A 26,353-nucleotide genomic window follows, 5' to 3' on the forward strand; every position below is an offset into this window, starting at 1 on the left:
TTCTGACTGGGTCTCATTGAACGTTCTCTCAGCCTGGTAAAATGACGGCAGCGATTATTATCCTCAGCTGGCAATGATTACGAGTACTGACCTAGGTAGTATTGAATCTATATGATCCGAAGATATGGAAAGAGAGGCAATAAGATGGGGAATGTGATGACCTCGCAATCAATGACCTCGTAACCTCGTACAGTAGATGCGACGTATATCTGCGTATTCGGGCAATACTGCTGCCGTGCTCTTTCGTGCTGGAAACATGTACATAAATCACTACACAAATGTCTAGGTATCCAAATAGAGTCGTAAGTAAGCACCTAGGTAGTCTGCAAGTTGATATAATGGGTTTTCTGTTGTTCTCACAAAGTCGGCTAAGATAAAGAAAAGCACGAGCCACACTTTCTCACAGTTTCTTCATGCGCCACAGCTCTTATCCGCAGAAGTGGCCAGTTCTACCTACCTATGCCACAGCACTACATCATATGAACTTCATTCAATCTGGACAAATCACTTTCATTCATAAGGAAATGATTAGTTTGAGAATGGGTACTTGATTGACCTCTGAGAATATCGGCAAAGAGTATACTGTCATTTGAACTCATCCGGCTGTCGCGTATCTATTAAGCATTTAGCTTAGAGCACGCCACATATACATATACCTAGCTTGAAGCTATAGAGCTACAGAGCCTCCCATCTACCAACTTTACGGGGTCGCAGGTGGAATTCTGAACATAGGTAACAATGGGTTCAAGACTTGCCTGGTATGCTGGTATATCCACTGGTTTGGCGGCTGCAGTGATTCTTTCTGCGTTCAACCAGCGCGCAAACTTCTATTCAGCATGTGTCTACCTGGCGCAGAGTAATTTGTGTCTTATGGTATGCATTTTCTGAGCTTCAACCTCTTCAGTCGATGAACATGGCTAACCTTCCATAGATCCTGATCAATCTGGTATGCTTTGGATCCAGATCTCCCATTTCCACGATCTGCGATATCACCCCGCCGCCGAAACTTCCGATTGCTGACGGGTCTTAGATTCTGTTCGTCTTTTCTAGTTTCATGTATGGACTTCAACGACTTTGCTATGGCCCTCTCCGTCCCATCGAAATCGAACAATTATATGAGAAAGCTTGGTTCGCCATCACAGAAACATGTCTCGCCATGACCATATTCAGGGAGGAGGTTGGAGCTTGGTTTCTCGTCATGTTTGTCGCTCTTCTTACCGGCAAAGTTTGGGGCTGGATTGGAGATGGCCGAGTTGAGATTCTAGAACAACAACCACCTGCTAATCCGAAACTCTTTCATATTCGATTGTCTATATCCTTGGCAGTCTCGGTCATTTACGATGCGTGGTTGATGAGTTACACAATTAACAAGGTGATTCAACAAGCAAGGCCGAATATGATGGTTATGTTCTTATTCGAATTTGCGGTATTAACTGTCTCAAGTTCTTCCACCGCTTGTAGATATCTCATTTCTGTGATGGAGATGAGAGTAGTCAAGAAGCAGACAGAGGAGAGGTTAATTGAGAGGAAGAGAGAGGTTAGAGAGGAGAGAGCAGAAATGATTAGACAGAGGGAAATTGCGCGCGCGGAAGCTGGGGAAAGTTATCAAGAGCCTACAACTCCTTTGCCTTCGGAAGATGATGTTGAAGAAATGGATATTGAGGTTCCCGGATGGGAAGCAAAGGGTCAATGGGTCTTGACCCTTGATTTGATAACAGGTAAACTTATTTTTATATTCTATCTTCTTGCTTTTGCTAAAATTGATATAGACTTCATGAAGTTATCCATTTACTCTTCATTCTTCTTCATCCTTTTCACGTTTTACGGCCTTCCTATCCATATTATGCGAGATCTATTTGTTACGGCAAGATCATTCGTCAAACGACTCACTGCATTCTTGAGATACCGCAGAGCAACTCACGATATGAACTCAAGATATGGAGATGCGACTGTTGAAGATATTCAAAGGGAAGATACATGCATTATTTGTCGAGAAGAGATGCGACCTTGGTCTGTAACAAATCCACCGGTACCTGCTGGAGCACAACCCAGACCAGGTACTGTCAATGAACGTACAAGGCCGAAGAAGTTACCTTGTGGCCATATTCTTCATTTAGGATGCTTGAAGAGCTGGCTTGAACGACAACAAGTATGCCCAACATGTCGAAACCCTGTGGTAGAAACACCTCAAGATGCGCAAGCCAATGCCAATCGAAATGCAAGAGCTAATCAACCCGCTCTTGGCCAACAAGATGGACCCGCTGGAGCTGGTGCTGGTGCTGGACCTGTAGCAGCTCCCGCTCGTGGCCGCGGTATGCGTATGCTTAATCTTGGACCAATCAGAGTCGGCTTTGGTCAGGCCAACCTTAATGATTTCGCTGCCCTTCAAAACCCTCCAGGAGGTCAAGCGAATGCAGCAGGTGCAGGACCTAGAGTTTATGGTTTAGAGCTAGGTATTCCTCATCGAGCTCAACCTCAAGACCCACCATTGCTTCTGGATCCTGGACAGAATGCCGCATTCCCACTTGATCAATTACCACAACATTTAGAAGAACTCGAACAGCAAGTCGCGCAGGAAATTCGAAACTTGCAGTTGAGTCAGCAGCAGCTATTGATTGTCCAATTGTTACAAAACGAGTTGACAAGATTGAGAGCTTTACAGAACAACGCCGTGGATCCTTTGGCAGCAAACTTTCCCTTACCGCAAATGCCTACCTTTCAGAATCCGCCGCAAATCATCCCCTCATTTAGTAGACCATCAACTCAGCCACAAGTGCACAGGCACAGCGCACGGTCCAATACATCAGCAATACCATCTGGTAGTGATGACCTTCCACCTGGAGTTGTCATACCAGAGGGTTGGTCACTTCTCCCATTAGAAAGACTACATAATGGGCCATTACCAAGCCAAGCAGGAGCATCAGTACCTGCAGCAACATCAACATCTAATGACCCTATTATAGCCTCTACCTCTACGCAAAGTGTAGTCAGCCCTACAGTTGAGAGAAGTGAAGTTTCTAATAATAGCGCCACACCAACCAACACTGAACAAGTCAATTCACAAGCCGGCTCGGTTGGCTCTTCTGAAACAAACGCCATTGAAACACCGCCTTCTATCTCGGCTGACCAATCGGCATCTACAATTCCCACATCAATAGAGTCAGCTTCCACAAATATAAACCCTTTTGTTGACCCTCCTAGTTTACCTAACTGGGGAAATTCCCAGCTATTTACAGGATCAAGCTTGGCTGGTAATCACAATCTTGATGGCGCTCATTTAGTGTCAACTTCGCCTCCACACGATGGTAGTGATGATAGAAATCCTCATGTTTCTCTTGATACGATGATAGGTACTGGTGAATCGACTAGTAGTTCAGCCGAGCACAGTGAGTCAAGAGGAGATGAAGATGGCGAAATGAGGAGACGAGAGAAAGGAAAAGCCAAGGCAGTAACGGTGGAGGATACAGTGGATGAAGAGTGAGGGACATCATGTGAGATGAAAAGTACATTAAATCTTTTTTAGGATTCTATCCTACATTCACGTGAACATTGCTTATCGTGCATGATGCATAAAGCCAGAGATCGAATGGAATCCAGTTAGAGATAAATTAAGGGCGTTTGGGGAAGGAATTCTCTCGGGGTTGAGGAATGGATTGGCGCATTTTCTACGTAATATGCTATGGGTAGGCTTAAGTCTTAAGCATAACATATCAGCCTAAGCATAACTTTGACGTTATACTTTACATACATGACATGTCATAAGGTTATCTTTGAGTCTGACAGCTCGGTCTCGGCTATGTTGTGCTGTGTTGTAGCAGAGTCGTGTGGAGGGTGGAGAGACGGACTATGGGGAGAGCAGAACCCTTACCACTTTTGTATGATCCAGCATATTTATAGCGTTTATAAAGAATTACAAAGTTATAAAGATAGATGATTACATGGAATCATATATTTAGTGCTAAGCTGTTGTACATGACACGTTTCTACATATTAAATGCATTTTTTAAAAAGAACATGGCATTTTCTTTAATGCCACGAGGGCTATGTAGAGAGTGGATGTAGATGTGAATAGGGAAGTCTTACGAATGGGTACCGGATACTTTGGTAAGGATCCTGGGAATTGGATGGCTTTGATTCTTGAAACGAGGGGGGTGTACAGGGAGGGGATGGGAGGGGTGTGCGTGATGATTTCAATTTGTTTGATGTTTGGGTTTGGGATTGGGGATTGGGGATAAGGTGATTGATGACTAGGAGGTTGCGGACGGATTGGTTAGTTTTATGAGGATATTGGTGGGATGGATGAGATACATGGATGGATGGATTTTTGTTTGTGCAAGAGAGATGTATGGGTTGGATGGGGTGAGGTCAGGTAAGGTGAGGTGATGTAAGATGAGATTTTGGAATCTTCAATCGATGGAGTTTCACGGGATACTTGCTGGAAACGAATGTAGATCAAAGACAGTTTAGAGAATCATGATGGCGATTTACTGTAACCTACCTAGTATGTGATATGCATGGATGGTATGAATTAAGAGAGAAGCCAGAGTCAAAGTGGGAGTGGGAGTCCGAGTCAGAGATCACATGTTAGTTAGGAGTGTAAAAAATGCTAGGTAGATAGGTATGTAGGTATGTAGGTATGTAGGGAGGTACTCGTATCCTTCCATCTGTAAGGCTTTCCTTCTCAAAAAGAAAAGAATCCCATCTCAATTGCTCGTACCTCAACTCGTACAAAATCAGATATAGCGATTTCGCCGACGCGGAGTGAGGGTCTGCTTCCGCGGTAATATATACGATATACGATACGATAGTATACGAGCGGCTAACTATTGCTCTTTTCTGTTTGTTTTGGGGTTTCCAACGATTACCTACTGTTGTTATTGTAGTTATTTATTTAATTGAGAAAAAAGCGACTCCGAGTTAGTTCGGGTTAGTTTGGGATTGGAAAGAAGTTAGCTACCCTTACAATGTAACTCTCCTCTTTTGCCTACGAGCCTACCTAGGTATCCGTGGCTGATATGGAGAATACCGATATATTCATACCTAGGTACCTAACCACAGTCTCGGGATTCCGATCACACCATAAGGTTACCTACTTACGGTTACGGTTACGGTTACGGACTCCGGGCGGAAAGCGCTTGTTGATAAGGATGGGGTAGGGTCGGGTAGGGGAGGGGAGAGGAGGGAATTAGTTTACCCCTGGATGGGTACCTAGGTATGCAGCCTTGCTATCTTACTATCACGAGATGAGATGTACCTCCGTACCTTGTCTACTCTCGCTTTAGGCTTAGAGAGTTACCCGGTCTTGTGGTGCGGATACGAATACCCAGTTTGTTGCTTATGTAGGTTTTTATCTACCGGTGGGTTTTTTGGGAGGGGAGGGGGATGGATGAAACAAACTGTTGGTTCTAATCTCTGCATTTATGAGGGATGAAAATTGCGATTTCATGAGAATCCATAAGGTTGCGGCCCCCAAATCAACCTCCGCCGCATGCAGATAGTCACCAACAAATCACAACAAACATAGTGGCGAATAGCCGCAGCCGAGAAAGCCGTGTTGGTTATTGTGAGTCGATTGTCCTTCTCCTTTCATGTGCATAGATTTTGAAGATGGATCATTTGTTTGGGCATTGGGATGGGATGGAATGAGAAGGGTAATGTGACTGTGATGAGGATGCGGGTCGAGAGCACTTGTGGGTATAGATGTTTACGAATGTTAGGTTGCCATGATTGCGATTAGGTAGTGTGGTGTTGAAAGTTGGAGGTTTGATATTACGTTACCGAGTTTAATCTTGTGTGCACTTGAGGAGATGAATCACAGCGGGAACTTGATGGGAACGCTATCGTGAACAGGCGTAGTATTAACTGTTTGATTGATACGATTTGGGGTTTATCCGATTACCTGTTGCAATGGAATGCGATTCTGAGTCTGATAGTGTCAGTCTGGATGCAGGTAGTTCTGTTGTCTCAAGCCACTCGTTTCTTTTTCCGAAACAACAATGCAGCGGTTTTGCTATGCTCGAGTTTATGCGCATTTTCATTTACCCAGTTTATGGAGATCAGTTTAGCAATTCTGAGAAACAGATACCTTCATACTTCCTAAATATCACCCTGATGGTAGATATCTGCACTTCCTGTACTCTCTGTAGACAATGATGCAGTCAGTGTAAAATATATAGAGGCTTCACGGATACGTGTCAGGCTTGTTGACTATAATAAGGCAAGGTGAAGGGGAGATAGGTTACCATGGTTTTAATATAGCACAAATCATCATAATAATTTCATTTTGCTTCACGGAGGCCAAGCGATTTCTTCAGAGAAACATGATTGATGAAAACAAAGTACATTATCTAAAAAGAGTCAAGTGGCCTATCAGCTTGAAAGTCATGAGAAAAGAAGTTCCAAACAAACTCTGCAATCATCTCCAAACCCCAATAATTTCTGTACACTATCGTTTCTGTACACTATCATTTCTGTACACTATCATAAAGAAAGAATCCATGATTACCATTGCGTAACAAGAGGAAAAATCTCATGTAACCTCATAACTGGTGAACATCCATCTCATCAAGCCTACCAACAATACACCTCCACCTCTCAGCTATTTCTGTTCCATCATTCTATTACCGCATCCAATTAGCCAGCATTGAATTAATCAGCAATTCGGTACAATCAATGACCTACTCCCCTATCAATCACCATCAAACGCACCACAACGACCCTCCTTACATCCCTCACACAAATCCGCATTATGAGGACCGTTGCTCTTTCCAGTCCCAGAGTACACCGGCCTATCCATCTCAATCCCATTCCACTTCTTAATGCGATACGCTATTCTCTCCGTATACGAGTCATCCAAAATCGGTTTGCTGAGCGTATTGCAGCTCTTGCAGCGCTGATGATATACTCTCCCATTGTATTCTCCCCCTGCATACATACGTATCGTGATTGCGATTTTCTTACTCGACCATCCATGAGAAGTGCATGCACGGTTGTGACACGTGAATTTACCCATGATGTTCGTGTCGTATTCTTTGGTACAGCTGATAGCATCGTCGGTGGGGTGGAATCCGAAATGGAGATTGTGCTCTGCCAGGAGGCGGGCGACGCTATCGTGGAGGGAGGGATATATGGACCATCTGTTTTGAGGGGTTGAGATTTGGTAGGGTCGCCGGGGCATGTTGATTCTGCGGGTGATGAAGTTGGATAGAGGGATCATATTGAGTAATCTTGTGCTGAATGTGTGATGATATGTAGGAGGATGGATATGCATGAGGGATTGAGCAAGCCCTTCATTCCCCATTAGTCTTCCGTTGAGTAATAAAAGAGAAATCAACTACCTTCTTGATCTCTTGATCTTCCCCAAAACCCAAAACACGAACAAGAATGCCTGCACGACCAACAATACAATATTAATATCAGTCAAAGTTTTGTGTTACAGTTGTGAATACTTGACCTCCGTTTAAGACAAGCCAGAGAAGAGGAAGAATACGAACTTGTATAAAAAACGAACTCGACTCGACTCAACTCATCTCATCTCTATAGCAGCATCTTTTTCCCTTTCTTTCTTTTCCCTTCTTTTCTTTCCACTGCACCCAACCCGAAAAGAAACAAGTCTTCCCTCGCAAACTGCCCGTTTGCTTTCCAAAAAAAAAAAAGATGAAAAAAGCAATACCACCCCATCCATCCATCCATCCACCTATCAACCACCGTCCCAGCTACCCCCTCCCCCTCTTTCGACTCGATCCCGTATACACCAGCACCCCCGCACCAGTTAGGAGGGGATTCGATATAACGGTCAAGTCATGACCAACAATATAGCTTCATTCAACCTAATAGAGACAATCGCTTGACATCAAATCATATATCCCCACATGATCTAAAGTCTTTTGCTTGAATTCTGATCTTCAAAAAGAACTCATCATGTAATTCCAAATCACATCATACCTTGATACTATTATCTTTGATATAAAAGTTGATATCAAAAAATGTAATTAGCCAGTGTAAATTAACGATCATTTCACAACATTACCACCACCCGTCTCAACAAATTATTCTCATCTCAAGACTTTCGAGATCTCTCAACCCATACCCACAATATATCTCCCCCTTGAAACACTCGAACATCCAAACATTAGGAATAAACAAAACTCAACGGCCAGACACACAAGCAGTGCAGAACACATACTACCCATACTTTCAATTTCCATTACACCCGTTGGGTTACATATTCACATTCATAACCACAAAATCCATCATTCCATCTGGAGGCGCATAGGCGCGTGTGGCATCTGAATTGAATCTAACGTCACAATATACAGCTCCAAACGCATCTGTCGCATATACGTACACACATACGCATATATATACATATACATCTCTTCACAGCCCACCGATCCCAAGAAAAGAATCCCTCCCTGCGTAGTACCTGCTTAGATACATCTCCAAAGATCAGAAGACTACTTCTCTCACTTGGACTGAGCAAATTACACACAGCACTAGGCAACCTTTTTTTTTCATCGATAGGTATCGTACCAAGGTATTTACCGTCCACTCAATGAGATTTATTTCACACTACGCAGTCAATCATATATATATATATACACATATACATTTAATTCACCCCAGCCTTCAAAATCGAGTTCTCCTAGAATACCCACCTGATACATAATAACACATCGAAGAACCAACCTTGTATATCCAAGAACCTACATCCAATCAATCATATCTATCTAGCAAGTAACCAACACGATACAAAGATTACATCTAATCTAGCAATAAATATAGCCATCATCTCATAGGAAAACCTATGTATATATATATATGCATGGGCAAAACCAATGCCACTGGAACCAGCACTTCTTTTCAACATGATAAATATATTTCACGTATGTATATTCGCTCTACTCATAATTCATATCCTATCCTATCATATAACTTCATATGTATCGTTGCCGACACATCTATTGAACGTCTGTCAATTTCTTTATTTCTCCGCTTTTCCGTTTCACCTCTTCTCGATTTTTCGATTTTTCTCTGCTCGAATGAAACCAAATATCCCAATCCAACTTTCCCATTCTTTTCAGTCAGAACCCAACTCCAAACTCCCTTCTCCACACTATACACCCATCCATCCATCAAACAAATGGAAACGAAACAAAATATAACAACAACTGACAGCTACAACTAAATAAACAATAGGTATACAACACACCATGTCGCCCACTCCCATGCCTATGCTTATGCAATTCAAACGAGAGATCGAAAATGAGATATATATGCAAACGCCATCTTCCCACAAACACCCTCCCTTTTCATTTCCCATACAGTCTCGCTAAAAATGCAAATCAACTAGTACCGATACCCAACACATCAGTCCTGCGAAACCCCTAATCCAATGCCCTTTCCTCTACCTTTCCTAATCACCTCCATTGCTCTCCCCACTGCATTCAAGTCCCCTAGCAAAGTGACATGCCCTCTATCACTCCTGACCTTACCTCCCTTAACCAATTGATAACCTTCTGGCAGCATTGCCTCTTTCGCTAGACAAACTCCATCTCCACTTGCAAACGCCAAATTGTCATAAACATCTGCGCACGGAATCCCTTCTTTACCTGCAACCTTTGCTCCATAAACCGTTGGTATCGACTTTCCATAAATGACTGCCAGCGGAGGGTAACGATTTGCTTCCGAGATTTCGGGTTTATGATGAAGTTCTTTCTTAAATTGAAGTGTTTCGGCAAGAGTGCGTCGTAGATAGGCAATTGCTTTGTCGCGGGGAAGAGTAACAAGGGTAGAGACCGAAGGAGCAGGGTTATAGGGTTTATTAAGGGAGTTACCTATTTGAGGTGCAAGGGTACGATCTGTACCATCTACTCCACGGAGAGCTTCTGCTGCTCGACTGGTTTTAGATTGATCGATGGATTGATGTCTATCTTCATTTTCGTTGCGAGAATTAGATCCGAGGTATGGTGAAGAGGGTTGAGGGGAATTTGTACCAGAACCAGAGCCAGAATTCGAACCAGAGCCAGTTTTCTTTCCAGTTATCGTTAGATTTGATAGACTGTTTGGTAGTTGAAGATTGAGAATACTGCCAAGTCCGCTACCCGATTGAGAAATTGGTGGTAGTGGTGGATCTGTAACAGGTGACCAACGATATTTGATCCAGTCATCCAAATTGAAAAAGTCGACGGGATATTTTTCCCTTGTATGGAGATCAAAGAAACACTCTCCATTTTCAGGAAGAAGTACAAAGCTAGTCCGTAGTGTAAAATTGACTTGAGCGGTCAATACTCTTGAACTCAATAGAACAGCATCTCCATTTCTAAAGGGGCCAAGAATGTTTATACATGATTGTGGAACACCAGCATATATAACTCCACTAAACAACTCCGGCTTTTGATTCACAACATGTCTCGTGATCAACCCCCCCAATGAATGAGCAATCACCAGAGCGCCAGTGGGCTTTTCTCCATTAGGACCTGGTTGATTGGAAGGTAATGTCTCCAAGAAGGCTTTCAGCTTTCTACTTAGAAGATGCGGACTCAATCTCCAATCATAACCATAATCCCATGCTCTGAGTTTCCCATTTTGTGCATTTTCGCAATTGCGAAGTCGTTTGAATAATCGCCTGGATATATCCACTGGTCCAATATTTTTCAGCATCCCAGATGGGATTATATTTTCTTCCATTCTTTCCTCATCCTCTGGATCCAAACCAACTTCCAGATCCACTTTACGGAGATTGAGTCCTACCTTGACAGGTACCCAAAGTTGATGATTTGGTGCTTTAGCAGATCGGAGTATCGATCCTCGATATCCACCCATAATTACGACATCACCCGTTAAATGTTCTATAGCCTTATCTAAAGCACTTGTAGGTTTCGTCGACGACCGAGTATTCTCACCACCAAAAAACGAATCGGATTTCGAAAAGGAGGGACTCGATTCAAGTGGTTTCTTTTTTATAACTGCTGGTAATACGTCTGAATGTGCATCAGTAATTGACCTTGATCTGTACGACGCTGGGTTGGAATTCAAAAAGTTCATGCTAAAGCCAAAACTGGGTACGCGGGGCATACTTGGCATACTGGGAAGTTGTGGCATTCGAAAAGTCGATCGATCTTGAAAAGAGTCTCTTATAGCTTTGACTCGAGAGTTAACTTGTTCGCGGTGATTTTCGAATCGTGTATCGTCACCTAGTGAGGAACTTCGAGATAAGCTGTGATATAGTAATGAATCATCAGATGTTGCTCTGCGAAGAACCAGTGGCCGTTCTGTTGTATTGTTATTGCTCGCTGTACTTGCATTCTGAAATTGTGAATTGCTATGACGTTGTGATGGATGGTATTGAGTTGTGAGGCGCCCCTTTACCTGATTGTTATTCGTAGATGATTGGCCCTCGCTTTTCGATTGACTAGGCGAGGTGGAAAAGGGGGAGAACGTGGCGCTTCTTGGCGAACTAATAGATGACCGAGACTTATGATTAGAACTTGTTGATGTACTAAATAAGTTTCCTACTTGAGCCATTGAGGGTAGCCCCTTTGGCAGCAGTTTTTTGAGCGCATCAGCACTACTAGATAATGAACTTTGACGTTTCCTCCCATTCCCATTATTGAATACACTGGCCATTGCGGATGTGCGACTATCATTTGGTGGTTCTGTTACCACAATTGGCTTGGGCCCTGACCGCCATGGCGAAGGAGGAGATGGAGGAGGTAGAGGAGGAAGTGGTTTTTCTAAAAGTTTCGGTGATGGTGATGTCTCCAATGTCAATCCTTCTCCCTTTGTAGCTGTTGGCAACTCTTCATCGAATAGCCCATTCGCAGTTAGCTCTAATGCTAGTGGAGTCTCAGGGTCGCTGTCAAAATAACCTCCTTCCAAATTATCCATGGCGGCAGCCTTCTCAGCAGCAGGAGTTCTCGAAGTTCTCAAACGTGAAGCTGCATGACTGAGGGAAACTCCAATGATCGATTGTGCGTCCTCGTCTGATATATGAGGAACTGCCATGATTTCTGTTTCGTCCGAGAAATCATCGCTGAATTCGTATTGATCTGCCGCAATGGTAGTTGACGTTGAAGCATCTAATGGATTGTTGCCATTCTGTGGGGAGGGTTTTGAAGCCATTGTCCGGATTCGTCTTTGTTTCCGATTATTTCCTGCTTTATAACCTGTGTGCATTAATTGTTCCTAATCCATCACCATAATCATTTGCAGTATCAATTTGGAGAAGTGGCAGGAAAGAAGAGGAAGAGAAAGCTGAAGACGTTTTCCGCTGTTTCCGAATGCGATACGGTAGATACGATAAGCCTTATGGAGACTCCAACAACTTTTTTAACCATTTACTAGGATATTTCCTGTTTGAGAGAGGTGTTTGATGTTATGATTCGTGAGAATATGAAATTTCCATGTAGTCTAGAGCTCGAATTCTTTTGGGGAGATTGGTTGCGCCGTGAACAACGAGCATCAGGAAGTCCATACTGTAGCTTCAATCGCTCGTTGTTCATCCTGCCAGTGCGTGCCAGCAAAGTCAATTCCACTTGTGGTTGACGTAATCGAGGAGTGGCAGTGGGGATAGACGGACTCGCGGAGTTTGTCAATTGTGAAAGTTTCAAGACTTTCATAATTAATTGGGTTGATTGATTGATTGATTGATTTATTGTGCCTACCTTTATTCCTACCTACCTATTTAGAAGAGACGAACCATGAGAGATGGTTTGGTAGTAGCCCTGGAGTGCCTACTCTGTAGTAGTTTCATTCATCTCTTGAGTGGAGAAGAGATGAAAAGATTGAAGATTATGTTAAGTGAAGGGATGGATGGATCACTGGTGGATGGGGAGAGAGAGAGAGAGAGAAAAGGAAATTGCATGTGAAATCAGAAATCATGTGAATGAACCCTTCCAAATTCTGTGTAAGTGTAATAAGGTTACACTTACCAGCATCATTACTCTGTATCATTATTTTGTCAACCATTTTCTTATGCGACTTAATACGACCGATACGAAATAGCCAATCAGATTCATCCAGTGAATGCTGTATATTCAGCCTTGCCTGTGATCAAGAATACGCATATGACGTGTAGCTATCGAGTACCTACGAGCCTACCAACGAGTCTACCTGCCTGCCTACCTAGTATGGTCATTTTGGAAGAGACTAGGTAGCCCTGTGGATGCCTACAATCCAGCACACTAACTGAGCATTATAGGGCCTATATTCCAATCATTTTAAGCCTATATCAGGTTTAATAAGCTTATAAGCTTCAGATATTGTAATTTAAGGTTGATCTAAAGCCCAATCAAACCTAGAATATAGGCATCAGTGGTTTATTCGGATAGAGCGGAGATTGGTTTTAATAGATCCCGATCAAATCTAACGAATTACAGAGCCTTACAGTGTGTGTGCCCTGAAAGAGCCTATAATCTCTTCCAAAATGACTGCGACCTTTGTATATAATATTATATGTACACACCACTCATATAGCATTTTCTACTACCAACAAAATCTAGGGACCTTACGAGCTTACCTCATACCTACCTACCGCCCGCTACCTCAACGACCGGTTGCAAACAAAATCCCGCACCCGAAGTTACCGGACTCACCGGACTCAAAACTGTCAATTGAATGGACTTTCTCTCCTGCCAATTACCTTTGACATACTAGGTATATCCACATCCGCATTGAATTACACGGAAGTAGATAAATATCTCTATATATACCTATATATCTTCATCACTTCTATATTAAAAGGAACTCTCATCTCATGTCTCAGGGATACAGAGTTCAAACGAATCCGGCTTATTCAGCCTGAAAACAGATCATGTAATCAGATGTGATAACCCATTTTCATCCAATTACAACACGAGGATCCCCTGCTCCCATTTCATCCCAATGATCCCGTCTTCTCATTCCAATCCAATCCAATCCAATCCAATCCAATCACATCCAAATCGAGTCCTCCGTACGAACACAGCCCCTCACGTTTTCAGGGGCGAGATCAACATAATTTCCTGATGCTTGAAAATAAAATAAAAACACTCTCTCATCACAAGTGAGACACTGACTCTTGGCGATCCGGGGAAACTTATTCTTTTAATGAGATTCTCGTATTTTAAGTGGTTCATTTTGATTCATCATTCATCATAGGTGTTCACACAAAACTTGGATGTTTCTCGAAGTTTCATCAATTCATGTTATCATGTTCCAAGGAATCACGATTTAATCTAATATTGTTCATTCATTTCACGCAAGATAGAGGGTGGATTTGAAGGCAAAATAGACAAAATAGAAATGCAAAATAGATACAGTACATCGAACAAATAATCTTAATTCTGAATTAGTTGCTTAATTACTTCAAGACAAGCAGGAGGGATGGCCCAGCCCAACTATCTGCTCATTAGTTCTCGAGCAATTCCAGTTCGGTTTATTTCCTTGAAATATTTCCATCCCTCGATCCATACCAGTCCATCATGTAAATATCCAGAATCAAGAAAGAAATGTTGATGTTGAAGAAGAAAAAACTGCGCGTAGGAAGAAAAAACTTCTGATCCAAACTGTCGTTGCCCAGACCAGACTCTAATAGAATAAACAAAGTAAACATCAACACGACCGTAAGGTTTCTATCCCCTCTTTCGTAGACCCAAGCCAAAAAGAACTTGTACTGGCGCCCGAAAAATTCCATTTTGATGCATATGCGTGAAAATTGTCGATAGGTGAGCATATAGATGCTTACAAGAGGAAAGCAGCGAGTCCGAAGACGGCGGCGATAGCAGCTCCTCCAACTTGAAGATTGGCGGCAGCACCGGTGAATGCCATTGGGGTTTGGGTAGCGACTGGGGTGGTACCGTTGGCTGGGACGGAGATGTATCCAGTGGAAGATGGCTTGGCGGAAGCAGCTGGGACACCTGGAGCAGTGGTCTCAAATCCGGAGAGGGAGATGGTGGAGTAGATGACGGTTGGGATACAGGTGGTGATGGCAACGACAGAGACGGAGGGTGCTGGGGAGGAAACGACACCGAGGGAAGAACCAGCGGAAGAGGCAGCTGGTGTGGCGTAAGTTGGGGTGAAGCTGGCTGGCTTGCTGGAAGCTGGAGCGCTGGCGGCTGGGGAAGAGCAAGCAGTTGGGGTGACGAGTGATCCGTTGCTATCATACGGAGAATATCCGAGGCAGTCTGCATAGTTGGAAGCACAGGTGGATCGGTTTGCGCCTGGAGCACTTCGGCAAGAGTTGTACGATGCGTTGCATTGGGATGCGCAAGCATCACCTGTAGCGGATGATGCGGCGGGTGAAGTTGTAGTTGATGCAACTGGAACCAAAACGCTGGTAGCTGGCTTGCTTGAGGCTGGAGCGCTGGCGGCTGGGGAAGAGCAAGCAGTTGGGGTGACGAGTGATCCGTTGCTATCATACGGAGAATATCCGAGGCAGTCTGCATAGTTGGAAGCACAGGTGGATCGGTTTGCGCCTGGAGCACTTCGGCAAGAGTTGTATGATGCATTGCATTGGGATGCGCAAGCATCACTTGTAGCGGATGATGCGGCGGGTGAAGTTGTAGTTGATGCTACTGGTGCGCTTGAAGCAGGGCCGGAGGCTACTGGTCCACTGTTGGATGGCTGACCGGCTGGGGTAACAGATGAAGGAGCAGCCTCAGTAGAGGAGGTTCTTGAGTAGATGGTGGTGGAAACTTGGGTGCTGCGAGCTGGGCAGTCGGTGACAGTTGCGGCGCAAGAGGTGATGGTGACTTCCTCAGTGACCTGTGATGTATTAGTCAGGTGCCCTCAAATCTCTTGATTATCATCTTGTTCAAACTCACGTAGTCAGTGGAAGTGGCAGCCATGGCGGCACCAGCGAAGACGGAAGCGGCGATAACGGAGAAACGCATTTTGAATATTATTTGGGTTTTGGGGTTTAAAGGTGCTGAAGAGCGGTGATAGAGGGTTTGCTGAAGTTGATCTGTAGAGTATGTTCTGTAAAGAATGGACGACCGAAGTCAAAGAAGATATGTATGATCTGGAAGATTGACTTGTTTGGATGAAGAAGAAAAAGTGAATGGAGGAGGGGCAAGTCAACCCCATATAAGCTTGGGAGATTAAACAAAGATGGGAGATGGGCTTGGCCGCTTAGGAGATTGACAAGGAAGAGCTACTTTTCAGCGGTCCCATGTGGAGAGACTTTCCACACTTTTCCACCACTCGGCTAGCGAAGAATACCCAATTCGTAGTTGGATTGACAGGGGAATCACTCTCAAACCGGTAGTCGTGCAAAGTAACTTTTGCTAGGGCTAAAATGTGTAGCCATTTGGTGACCAATGTATACACCGCTGACCAAAGGCAAACTTAGCCTCCATTTGACATCCACTCTAATAATTAACAGGAATGTGATGGATGTTTTTTCCCGTTCTCACATTTGGGTCTCGGGGGATTCCAAACATTCGACCTATGAGAAGTGGTAACCCTAGTTCATCCGTTCCCTGTGATTTGACGTTTCGTGGCTTGATTTTCATGCGCACCGAAGGAAGGCCGGACCAGAGAAAATGCATGGTTTGAAAGTCTTGGTGGCTTTGTGCCGGAGTAGTCGAGGTAGTGTATTCTACAGGGTCGATCTAAATTCATCTAATGCAGGAACAAGACCAATTAGCGGTGGCATTCGCCTTGGTTCAACAAGTGAGAACCCCTATAAATTTTACTTCAACCTAAGCCTGACATTTGTCTGACTAGGAGCTCTAGGAATGATTATCCATCCCAAAAGCTCCTACAAATGTAACTTTAAGGCGTAGGTCCCTTCTGTATCTCGATTGACTCCAGGTTTTGGATCAATTATTTAATCTTCTTGAGATCCTTCTATCTCACCATTTCATCCTAATGCTTATCCAAAGTCACATTCAACGGTTCAAAGCTTCTATTTCAAGATCATCTCATACCTCCAGGGCCATTCCTGATGATGTAGCTGTGGCTGAAGCTATTGATTTTGATTTTGATTTTGCTGTTGCCGTTGTCGTTGTCGTTGCTTGTTGCCGTTCTATCATGTATGTAATCATGTACGGAATATGAATATGGATATGGTTGATGCTGTCTAGCCCCAATTTACTGAGATGGTTGTTTCACAAGTTACTCGACTAGAAATTCACAGGAGGGAGTCAGGACAGTGAACAAGTTCTGTTCAACCCAAATTTGATAGGCTCGGTGAATGAGATGCCCCATTAATTCCCATTTCCACTCACAGTCCCAGTCCCAGTCCCAGTCAACTCATGATTCAAATCCCATTCTTTAATACAAAATGATCAGACCGTGCCTCGTCCCAGACTCCCACTCGTCGTCTACTTTCCATTTAAGCATCTTTTTGAACCTGGTAGAACATCGTCGACTTAATTTCTAGATACATTTAATTCTCAATCCTCATCGGGATGAGAGACTTCAAAATTGGTTGATCATAATTTCGAATGATAATTGTATCTTGAAGGAGATTTAATCACCGTATCTTCGAAGATGTCTATTTTCGTATCTCCTTCGTGGAATGAATCCGCACATGATGCGATTGACTGATTAACCTTACTCGGAACGAAATCTTTAAGATTAGCTTTATAAATTGCAAAATCTACAATACGAGCTTCATCGTGGTCGAATTACCTAGGTATTAATTTCAACCAAGAGAATGTTTCCCTATTCACGCTTCATTTATCAAGGATCTCTATTCGGGGCTGGTTAACTCCATATTTTCTACAAACAGAAATGAGGCCGTTAACTATCGCCGTCAACCTCCGTCCATGGCTTTTACTGGATCGACTGATGTGATAGACTGGGCGTCTTTCTGTGCGGTTATTTCCTCCACAATACATACAGCGAGCTACCTAGTAATAAATCCCAGCTTATCGACAAATGCCAAGATGTCGAAGATTCGCCAGTAGATTGTATACACCCGTGAAAAGGGGCATGACGATGAACTTGTCACACATGCTCTGAAAATATAAATGCATGGAAATGGTTTATGCAAGTGTGTAAGTAAGTTCGTCACCATCTACGACCGACCGACCTGGACATTCATATTCCAATCGTAAGTACATACTTATCGACCTTCATCTTAGTCTGGAATCTGGATAAGATTTAAGTCTTACCATCCCATACACCGGTTTTACTTACTTTTCGCAGTATATGACGACAACAACTTGTGTTCAACGCAATGATCATGTCCCCGAATGCAAATCACTACATTATATCAAAACGATCGACAGATGATAATGCGTCTACTATCACTATTAAGACCAGACGATACAAGACGACATACGTCAATTGATTGACAAAGTTCCCATGTTGTCCTCAATTATTTTATATTGCGCCGGAGAAAAATCCAACAATCCGAGGGCAAGATATATTTATCTAGGTACATGGTACATACGATAGAATTCTACTATTTTAATCTCAAGAGATATTCATAGATCTGATAGTCCTGTTAATGATCCATCCATATCATCGTCAACACTCGGTCTCAACAGCAAGCGGCCGTCTAGATATCAGGATTAGATTTGCGCATCGCACACAAAGAGTACATAATTTCTCACAACCTCGAATCTATCACATACGACCATAGACTGAAGAGAATTGGGCATCCCGTCCGCTCTGCCATACACAAGCTTCAGATCGGTGGATTAGTAGTTGGGTGGGTGACCACCAGCGAATCCCCACTGTTGTATGTCCACAACTGTTTTGCCAGCCATGACTCAGTTTTGGGTCGTCGAGACGTCCCTTGTCATCATTCATTTGCTGAGTGGGATGAGAGTCATCGAGCCTCATTATTACAATTACAAGCGCATCTCGATCCACCTGCGTCCCTTTCCCAGCTGAGCCACACTTTTGGCGTGCTCGGAGAAGCAACTTTATTTTTAGCAGTATTGCCACCAGATTTACTTTCCCTGCAACAAGCAACAATGTGTCGCTGCGAATCTACTACCATCATCGCAGAAGTCTTTGTTGTGCGGAAGGCTATTATGGGTACCCCATGTCTTGGAATAATGTAAGTAATCATGGTGACGGAGTCTGGATTTACTGCAACACACTAGTCGTCCTTCTCGTTTTCTCATTTCACCCCTTCTACATGGACATTCTGTCCATCCTAATCCATTGTACCCCCCTGAGTTCTCCTAGTCGCCGAGCTCACTTCCATGCGACAGATAGCTGCTCGCATGTTGTCAAACGGGTGCATTACATTATGATTGCAGTTTGCCTGTAAGCCGGGGAATCTCATGGGTGAGAGCAATCGATTTTCTCATGGACACTATAAAATGACTTCTTCTCAATTGATTATGCATCATCGGTCTCCGCTAGTTGATTCATGGGTTCTTAGGACCACGACTTTCGAGACGATGCAGTATGCTTGTTTCTACTGATGGTGCATTATCTTATGTGGCATGTGGTTGGGAATTGATTTCACTATGGTTTCCCATTTGTATCTTCGCTGCTATTATCATCATTTTATCCTTCTTGTCGTCGTCTTTTCTCTCTTACCGCCTTGATCGTTGTCACTGCAGATCCTTACTTTACCTGTCGAAACTTATCCCGTGTTGAGTTTCTGACAGTCACTTTTGGGACCCCTTTATAATAACTTGTCAAAACGAGTTCCCATTGAAATCGTGCTATGCTTTCCGGAACCCGATGTGCTCTTTCGTCCCACTCTTTAAATTCATGGTTGGAATCAGTCCACTTTCTGTCTTGTTAGTTGCAAACTGCCTGGCTTAGGATCTCTTTAAATATGTAAAACGATGGAGGCATTCCCAAAAGAGGGGTATTAGGTCCTTGACATTTTGAGGTATTCTTGATATTCACTTTTCATTACTCCATCGGTATTATTCACAACATTCTCTTCAGAGAATTTTCATCTCTCTACTCGTCCCATCAAGTACGAATATGGTATTCCTTCTCATTTCTCAGACTAAAAATTCCTCGGACCTTTATATATCCCCCCCCCCAGGTTGATAACTTTTACTTTGTAAGAAAGCACCATTGCCTCAAAGGTTTGATCAAGGTCTTGCGTAGTATAGCGACTCTAGTTATCTAATGAAAGTGGGATTCTTAGTTTTCGACTTTGATTGTATAATTTTTTTTTTGGATGATTCGCGTGAGCTTGGGATGACATTTTTTTGGGCGCCAGTCATCGTCTCATTCGTTCCGGTTCCCTCTGTCGCTTGCAGTGCAGTGATTATTATGATATTTTCATACACCATCATCTTCAAATCACCACCCTTTCTTACTGCGATGTCTCCATATAAAGTCATCCCCTCAGGCAGTATCAATCTTGGAATTCGCCCGCATTGAAATACCACACCTGTCGACATCTTGCTCGCCTCCTAATAGCTTTAATGGTCCATATTATAGGATATATGCGGAGTTTATATAGTTAACGATGAGTTTTGTTTTCGGGCGAGGGGATGTGGAGATGTGATTCATTGAGTGATGGCTAGGAAGTTTGGTGGGTGTGAATCACACATTCTCTTCTATGGCATGGACATTCCTATGGATGTGCTTGATGTCATAATCATATCAACGATTCGCAATTCCAGTGAATCAGTATTTCCAGGCTTGCATTAGGTCCACCCCTAGAAGATATATAAGCTCTATCCCAGTTTGACTTATCCTGATCAAAACCAGGCAAGGTAAGGCGAGTCATGGGAGAGGGAGAGACAGGCGCAACAATGGTTTGCCGCCGGAGAGTGCCTTTGCAGATTTAGGGATAATGCTTGCTGTACAAACAGTTGACCTCATTTTGTCCCATCTTATTTCGAGTATGCGTATTCAGCATTGTTGTTATATCTCCAGATTCATCGATTGTTATTTCGTGTATTCGTTTATTTCATTGTTGTCATATCTTCAAATTCATATATTATTAAATTATATGATGCCTTCCTTCTACAAGTCTAAGAAATATTTACACTAATCTTATATCTAATCAATCTCACCCCAAATCGTTCTCCTATCTCGCCATCGAACGCAGAAAAGCAAAGATCTCACAATACTCAACGGAGCTCATGCATCCTCGTCCCCAATACACGTTCAGAATCGAAGTGAATCTGATATACAACACTCCCTGTTTTTTTGTTTTTTTTTTGATGCGAAGTGTGTATGGAATCATCGTGTCCAAACAAAGCCTCTCAATACCTTTGTTCTAATTACATAATCATACTCGTCCTTTCTCTCTCGCCAATCAGTGGATTGATTCTACTTTAAGAACAAGGGAAAATCGAAGAATGAAAGTACATAATCACAATCTTTTATTCTTTGTTTATAATACAGATATTCTGAGGAACCTCTCTTTGTTAATTTTTCATGATGAGTTGAAGATGAGAAGATTAGTGTTAGTTGGACAGGATAATTTGAGTGTGATATGCATTTCTCTACAGGATATTGTGAGATCGGGTGGAGATGGAATGAGTGCAAGTAGATTATTGAGATAGATAATTGTCAAAAATATATCAAATTAACTAAGATCAGACATCTGTCCTGACTCCTTTCATCAGCTTCAGAACATATATCCCGAAACTCTGATATTCCTTCTAAAACCCGCATATCTCATACCTCATATCTCGCTATATCCTATATCTTACATCCTACATCCTATTCCAATCTTATTAATAAACCAACTAAATTCCGGCCCAAAAGCACAACATAAATCATCATTTTATGAAATCATCATATCTTCAAATCAAAGAGAGTAAGAAAATAACTATCTTCATTCCTCGCATTCTTATTTTTATTCTCATCTTTATTCTTATCCCCATTTTATCTTTCACTCATCACTGTTCAATGTTCATATCCCATCCCATCTCGAGCCCATCTATTCATCTATATTTAGCACAAAGACGTCGGGTTTCTACGAGATTTCTGCGAGATTTCTTTCCACGGGGATGGGTGAGGTGAGGTATTGCATTGTATTTCTTTGTACATTTATATGGGTGTGGAGATGGTTTAAGGAGATGAGGTGGGATGGGAGATGTTGGTGCGACTGTTTGTAGGTAGGTATGGAGAGGGTTGGTAGTTCTCGGGGTGATATATTTCCGTGGCAAGGTTGAAATGGAAGGGTTTTAAATTGATAAATAAGTCACATGTAATGAGATGACATGAAATGTTAATGATTGTTATCTCCACCCGTATTTTTGGAATTTGGTTCCTGATGTTCACTCGTAAATGATAGCTATAAGTGAGATGAATAATTGGTGAATCGCATGACATCATGAGCCGCAATACTTGGTAGTTCATTCATACAACAAGTTGATGGGAGTGAATTTTATCTTACCCAGTTTTCTTGGTAGTGTTGCCAATTCTCAATGTTGAAATCTTATTAGTTAGTTGATTATGTCGATACCTGCCTAGGTAATTGAGGTCTATTTCAATTTCAAAGTTCATTGCGGAAAATGAAAGTTAATTGATTAATATCACTCACACTTTCACTTCATAGATTCAAGTCACCTGCACGCATATTATAGGAATTAGATTATATATTAATGAAATGAATTACATAAGGAGGTTAAGGAAAAACAATTGTCAAAGGCCAGCTCTGACAATCTTGATGTGATGTAAAGAAATAAAACTTACTGAAATCTATCAGATCTTACCTCTTCTTCTTCTTCTTGACAAATGAGATACTCACTTACCTCTCGAGGGTGTCTGACGAGGGGGGACGTCTGACTTACCTGGAACGACTTCGCTTGACGGGAGGGGCCCAGTCCGAGACATCGCTGTCATTGGCAGAGTCGTTGTCGCTAGAGCTACCGCTGGAGATCGCAATAGCCTTTCTTGCGTTTCTCTTCATCTCGACTCGAGATTTCTTGACTGGTCTAGGGCTTGGCTTGAATTGTGGTGAGCGTCCTCCGTCGTTAACAATAATGGTGTCGCCGTCGACAGCCAAAATTGTCTCATCGATTTCAAACTCAGCATCTTCTTCCTCTTCGATCTCAGCTGCCTTCCGCTTGTTGTTCTGCTTTCTAGGTTGTCTGGCGATTGGAGCTTCGGAATCCGATGCATTTCCTTCGACTTGCTTTCCCTTTCTGTTGTTGAGGCCAGCAACAAAAAGTGCAAGGTTATTCATGTGCTTGTCGATGGAGTTTGCATTTGGACGGTTGTCGCGGAACTTTTGACGGTTGCGGGGTTCAAGCTCTAGGGCCTTTGCGGTCAAGGCATAGCTAAGGGTATTCTCGTAGCTATATCTATTGTGAGGGGCAATAGTGCTTTGGAGTGCCAAGTCTCTCTCTGCGCGGCGGATGAACTTTCCAACGACTTTCTTCATCTCTAGGTGATCTCTTGTGATAGCCATCTTGTTTCGACCCTCGGGAAGGATGCGATCATCAGGTCTAACGTTGAAATTGGCACAGATAAAGGGAAAGTCGAGGAATTTTTCGAGGCAGTAGAGATGAACATGTCCGGCGTTGTGGAAAGGGTCAGTGACAACGGGGTCGGATGATTGCTCATCAAAGGCAACTCGGTAGTGTCCCTTATGAATGGTGCCGTTGCGGACTGGGCAGTCTTCAAAGCGGCATTTGTCGGAGTTTTGATGCGAGTAGCGTGCGGCGGAATCGGATGGCACGCTTTGAGCCCAGAGTGTAAGTCCAGAGTTTTTGGTGTGTCTTTGTCCTTGAACAGTGTGACCCGGGTGGTTGAAGATGAACTCTTGTATCTGACTGACCGTGTAGCGAACATGGGGCTTCAACTCTCCATCCTTGGTGTACTGGAACGGATGCACGCCGGCACGATTTGGAGTTCCCCAACTTCTAGGTGTTTGTGCGAGCGGAGTGTAGAACCTGGATGGGTTCATTGACTGGATATTCTTGCTGCGCTTGTTTTTACCTAGTGTTGTCGCGTTGGGTTTAATCCATTTCTTTCCAGGTACCTTGATGGGTCTGACGGGAGTTTCAGGTTCTTTTGGTGCTGGTCCTGGTGCTGGTCCTGAATCGGCTTCACCTTCGTTGTCTGAGAGCGCAAAATCCTCTGGGTCATATTCATAGTCCGATAAGGCAAGATCTTCGATATCTTGTTCGACAGAGATGGCAAGAGCCTTACCTTTACCCTTGGATGTTTCACGCTTTTTGCTTGGCTGTTGCTCGAGCCCAAAGGGCTCACTGTTGTCAATGCCGCTAGCGATGACTTGAAGGATTTGATCGTCGAATTCTCTGCATCGTTTGACTCCTTGCAAAAGTGCCGCCGTAACGGTTTGGGGCAATTGACCAGCTTGATCAATGATGTGTAAAGGATAAGCTGCATCAGGGAAATCGTTGAGTACAGAGTTCTGGTAATGAGGGGGAAACTCAAAAGGAGCGGGGATGTGTTGAACTGGTTGCATGCTGCCAGTGAAGCCTTGGTTAAAGAACTGAGGATTGACTGTTGCATTGTCGGTTAATTGGGGAGGGGGTAACTCAGCTTGAGTGGGGTTTCCTTGCATCTCTGCATCTGGAAGGTTGAGGTAATCTTCAAACCGGAAGGCTTGAGGAGGAGCTTGAAGAGGAGCTTGAAGAGTTTGGGGATTGTCGACGGGGTAGATAGGAGAGTGGAGATCAACTCCATCGAGGAATTGGTATTGGTCGTCGAGAAAGTAATCGTTGTAGTAAAGTTCCGACATGTTGTTAATTTAGCAGCTTAGCTGTACTAAATGGATTGAATGTAGTAAAAGGTTTACGTTTCTGGGGAATTATCTCAAAAGGCAATGCTAGAGAAGTGTGTTTGAAGCTGCTTGAGGATTGTAGATGAGAATGTGAGTTGTATATGAGGAAAGAAAAGAGAGTACAATGGGGATTGTCAACGAGTTTATATGCAGAAATTGAAGCTTTGTTTCTTGATTGTATTGTTGTTTCTTTGTATATACATTAACAAAGGACCCGATGAGCAGATTCTCTAATTTACAAAGAGATGTGAACTATGGCAGATGTTCACCAGAAAACGACAATGGGATTGACTCGGTCAATAAAGGAGAGCAGTGGTTTTCTTTATCCCTTGACCACTGACAAGCGGGACGACATTGTCTTCTCTTGGATCTCATATCCATTATTATGGACAAAGACACGGTATCTTGATATTTCCTTCGATCTTCCGACTTACCTGTTTGAATGTTGTGTAGCCAAGATGACACCGATAAAGAATTGGCGCCGGCGTCTTGATACAATTGAGCCATACTGTTGGATCAAATAGACTTGATTGAAATTGGTTGTATCTACTAGGTCAATATGGTACCATGATATCCGCAGCAGAAAAGGCAATTGACCGCCTGTGAATCCCATCAAACGGGTTGCAAGGAGTGCCTTAAAAAATGTACTAGATGAAGAACTTTTGAGAATTAGCTTGCGTTTCATTAAGATGGACGAGGCAATTCAGAATGAGGTTTGAACAACAATAATCAGAAGGTCTCCAAGATAATCAACATACAGCACAAGGCCGTTCAGAACAGGTCTGTGTATCTTGTTTGTAACATCATGTTGTTGTAAGCAAAAATGGGAAGGAAGGAAGGAATTATGGACAAAGGTGGAATAAATATAGACATACCAATGATAAAGGAACTCTGAACATGATTAAATAAGTCATGGAATTAGCACTGTAGCACAGATCTTATGATCAATAGTCGGAGTCCTATTTGTAAATCCTCTAATTGAGGCTTTGCGGATGTTCACGGCGCAAATATGAACAAAATTGACACGGGAGCTTCTCCTCCATTGCAGCAATAGAATGAATCCATTCCGAAGATTATAACAATTGAGAATGGGGCAAAGAGATATAGTTGATGGATGTATAAGGCGACAGTATGAAGTTATGTTTGTTGAAAGTACTGTGATTGATATTGAAGGATGTTGGGAAAGTGTGGGATGGAAGAGCAGGTCCTTTATGACAAAAATTTATAGATGAGAAGAAACTTTTTCAAGGGTTGTGGTCCGTGCCGAGTTAGCTTGACTTGATATTTCTAGAGTCACGTGATAATAATGGTGATGGCATGAACTGGCTCTTAGGTCGAGAATGGCACGTGGATGGATGGAAAGTCAGCGAATTTGGATTGGCTCATAATTCTAAGACATATTTCCCCGTCTCTCTGATCGTCTGCTTCAACAACATAAAATTCCCCATGTATAGGTAAATGTGCCATATGTATGCTGTAAGTAAGGAGGTACGTACCTTTTCCCCCCATGGGAAACGTTTCTTTAACTCGAAGAAAGTCTGTTATGTCTACTCTACCTGCCTAGATACATTGTAAGATCTTTCGCATAATACAACATGAACATTATTTATATAACTATCTATTACAAGCATCTCTCACTGCCTATCAACCTCACAAGTCCCCGTAATTTGCTGTGAGAAATGGAAAACGTGTGATCTCCAAAATCAGAATTATCCATTCCTTCCC

General features: G+C 42.9%; 6 protein-coding genes across 6 annotated transcripts; 1 reads left to right on the forward strand and 5 right to left on the reverse strand.

Moving 5' to 3' along the window:
* Positions 1 to 738: 738 nt before the first annotated feature.
* On the forward strand, positions 739 to 3,481 carry EAF01_006891 (uncharacterized protein; the record flags this gene model as incomplete). The annotated part of the gene is made up of 4 exons (XM_038915145.1): positions 739 to 873; positions 932 to 946; positions 1,031 to 1,718; positions 1,770 to 3,481. 4 exons carry the CDS (start codon positions 739 to 741, stop codon positions 3,479 to 3,481), a joined length of 2,550 nt encoding a protein of 849 aa, XP_038768783.1.
* Positions 3,482 to 6,688: 3,207 nt separating this feature from the next.
* Positions 6,689 to 7,177, reverse strand: EAF01_006892 (uncharacterized protein; the record flags this gene model as incomplete). The annotated part of the gene is given in 2 exon segments (XM_038915146.1): positions 6,689 to 6,924; positions 6,937 to 7,177. 2 exon segments carry the CDS (start codon positions 7,175 to 7,177, stop codon positions 6,689 to 6,691), a joined length of 477 nt encoding a protein of 158 aa, XP_038768784.1.
* A 2,192-nt stretch (positions 7,178 to 9,369) lies between these two features.
* Positions 9,370 to 12,123, reverse strand: EAF01_006893 (uncharacterized protein; the record flags this gene model as incomplete). Its single annotated transcript, XM_038915147.1, has 1 exon — positions 9,370 to 12,123. One exon carries the CDS (start codon positions 12,121 to 12,123, stop codon positions 9,370 to 9,372), a length of 2,754 nt encoding a protein of 917 aa, XP_038768785.1.
* A 218-nt stretch (positions 12,124 to 12,341) lies between these two features.
* On the reverse strand, positions 12,342 to 12,969 carry EAF01_006894 (uncharacterized protein; the record flags this gene model as incomplete). Its single annotated transcript, XM_038915148.1, has 2 exons — positions 12,342 to 12,613; positions 12,933 to 12,969. 2 exons carry the CDS (start codon positions 12,967 to 12,969, stop codon positions 12,342 to 12,344), a joined length of 309 nt encoding a protein of 102 aa, XP_038768786.1.
* A 1,752-nt stretch (positions 12,970 to 14,721) lies between these two features.
* Positions 14,722 to 15,872, reverse strand: EAF01_006895 (uncharacterized protein; the record flags this gene model as incomplete). Its single annotated transcript, XM_038915149.1, has 2 exons — positions 14,722 to 15,744; positions 15,804 to 15,872. The coding sequence occupies 2 exons, from the start codon at positions 15,870 to 15,872 to the stop codon at positions 14,722 to 14,724; spliced, it is 1,092 nt and encodes a 363-aa protein (XP_038768787.1).
* Positions 15,873 to 22,663: 6,791 nt separating this feature from the next.
* EAF01_006896 (uncharacterized protein) lies at positions 22,664 to 24,586 on the reverse strand (the record flags this gene model as incomplete). The annotated part of the gene is made up of 1 exon (XM_038915150.1): positions 22,664 to 24,586. One exon carries the CDS (start codon positions 24,584 to 24,586, stop codon positions 22,664 to 22,666), a length of 1,923 nt encoding a protein of 640 aa, XP_038768788.1.
* Between the last annotated feature and the right edge of the window lie 1,767 nt (positions 24,587 to 26,353).

This window comes from Botrytis porri, assembly GCF_014898465.1.
Source record: "Botrytis porri strain MUCL 3234 chromosome Unknown BPOR_009, whole genome shotgun sequence".
Classification (NCBI taxonomy): Eukaryota; Fungi; Ascomycota; class Leotiomycetes; order Helotiales; family Sclerotiniaceae; genus Botrytis; species Botrytis porri.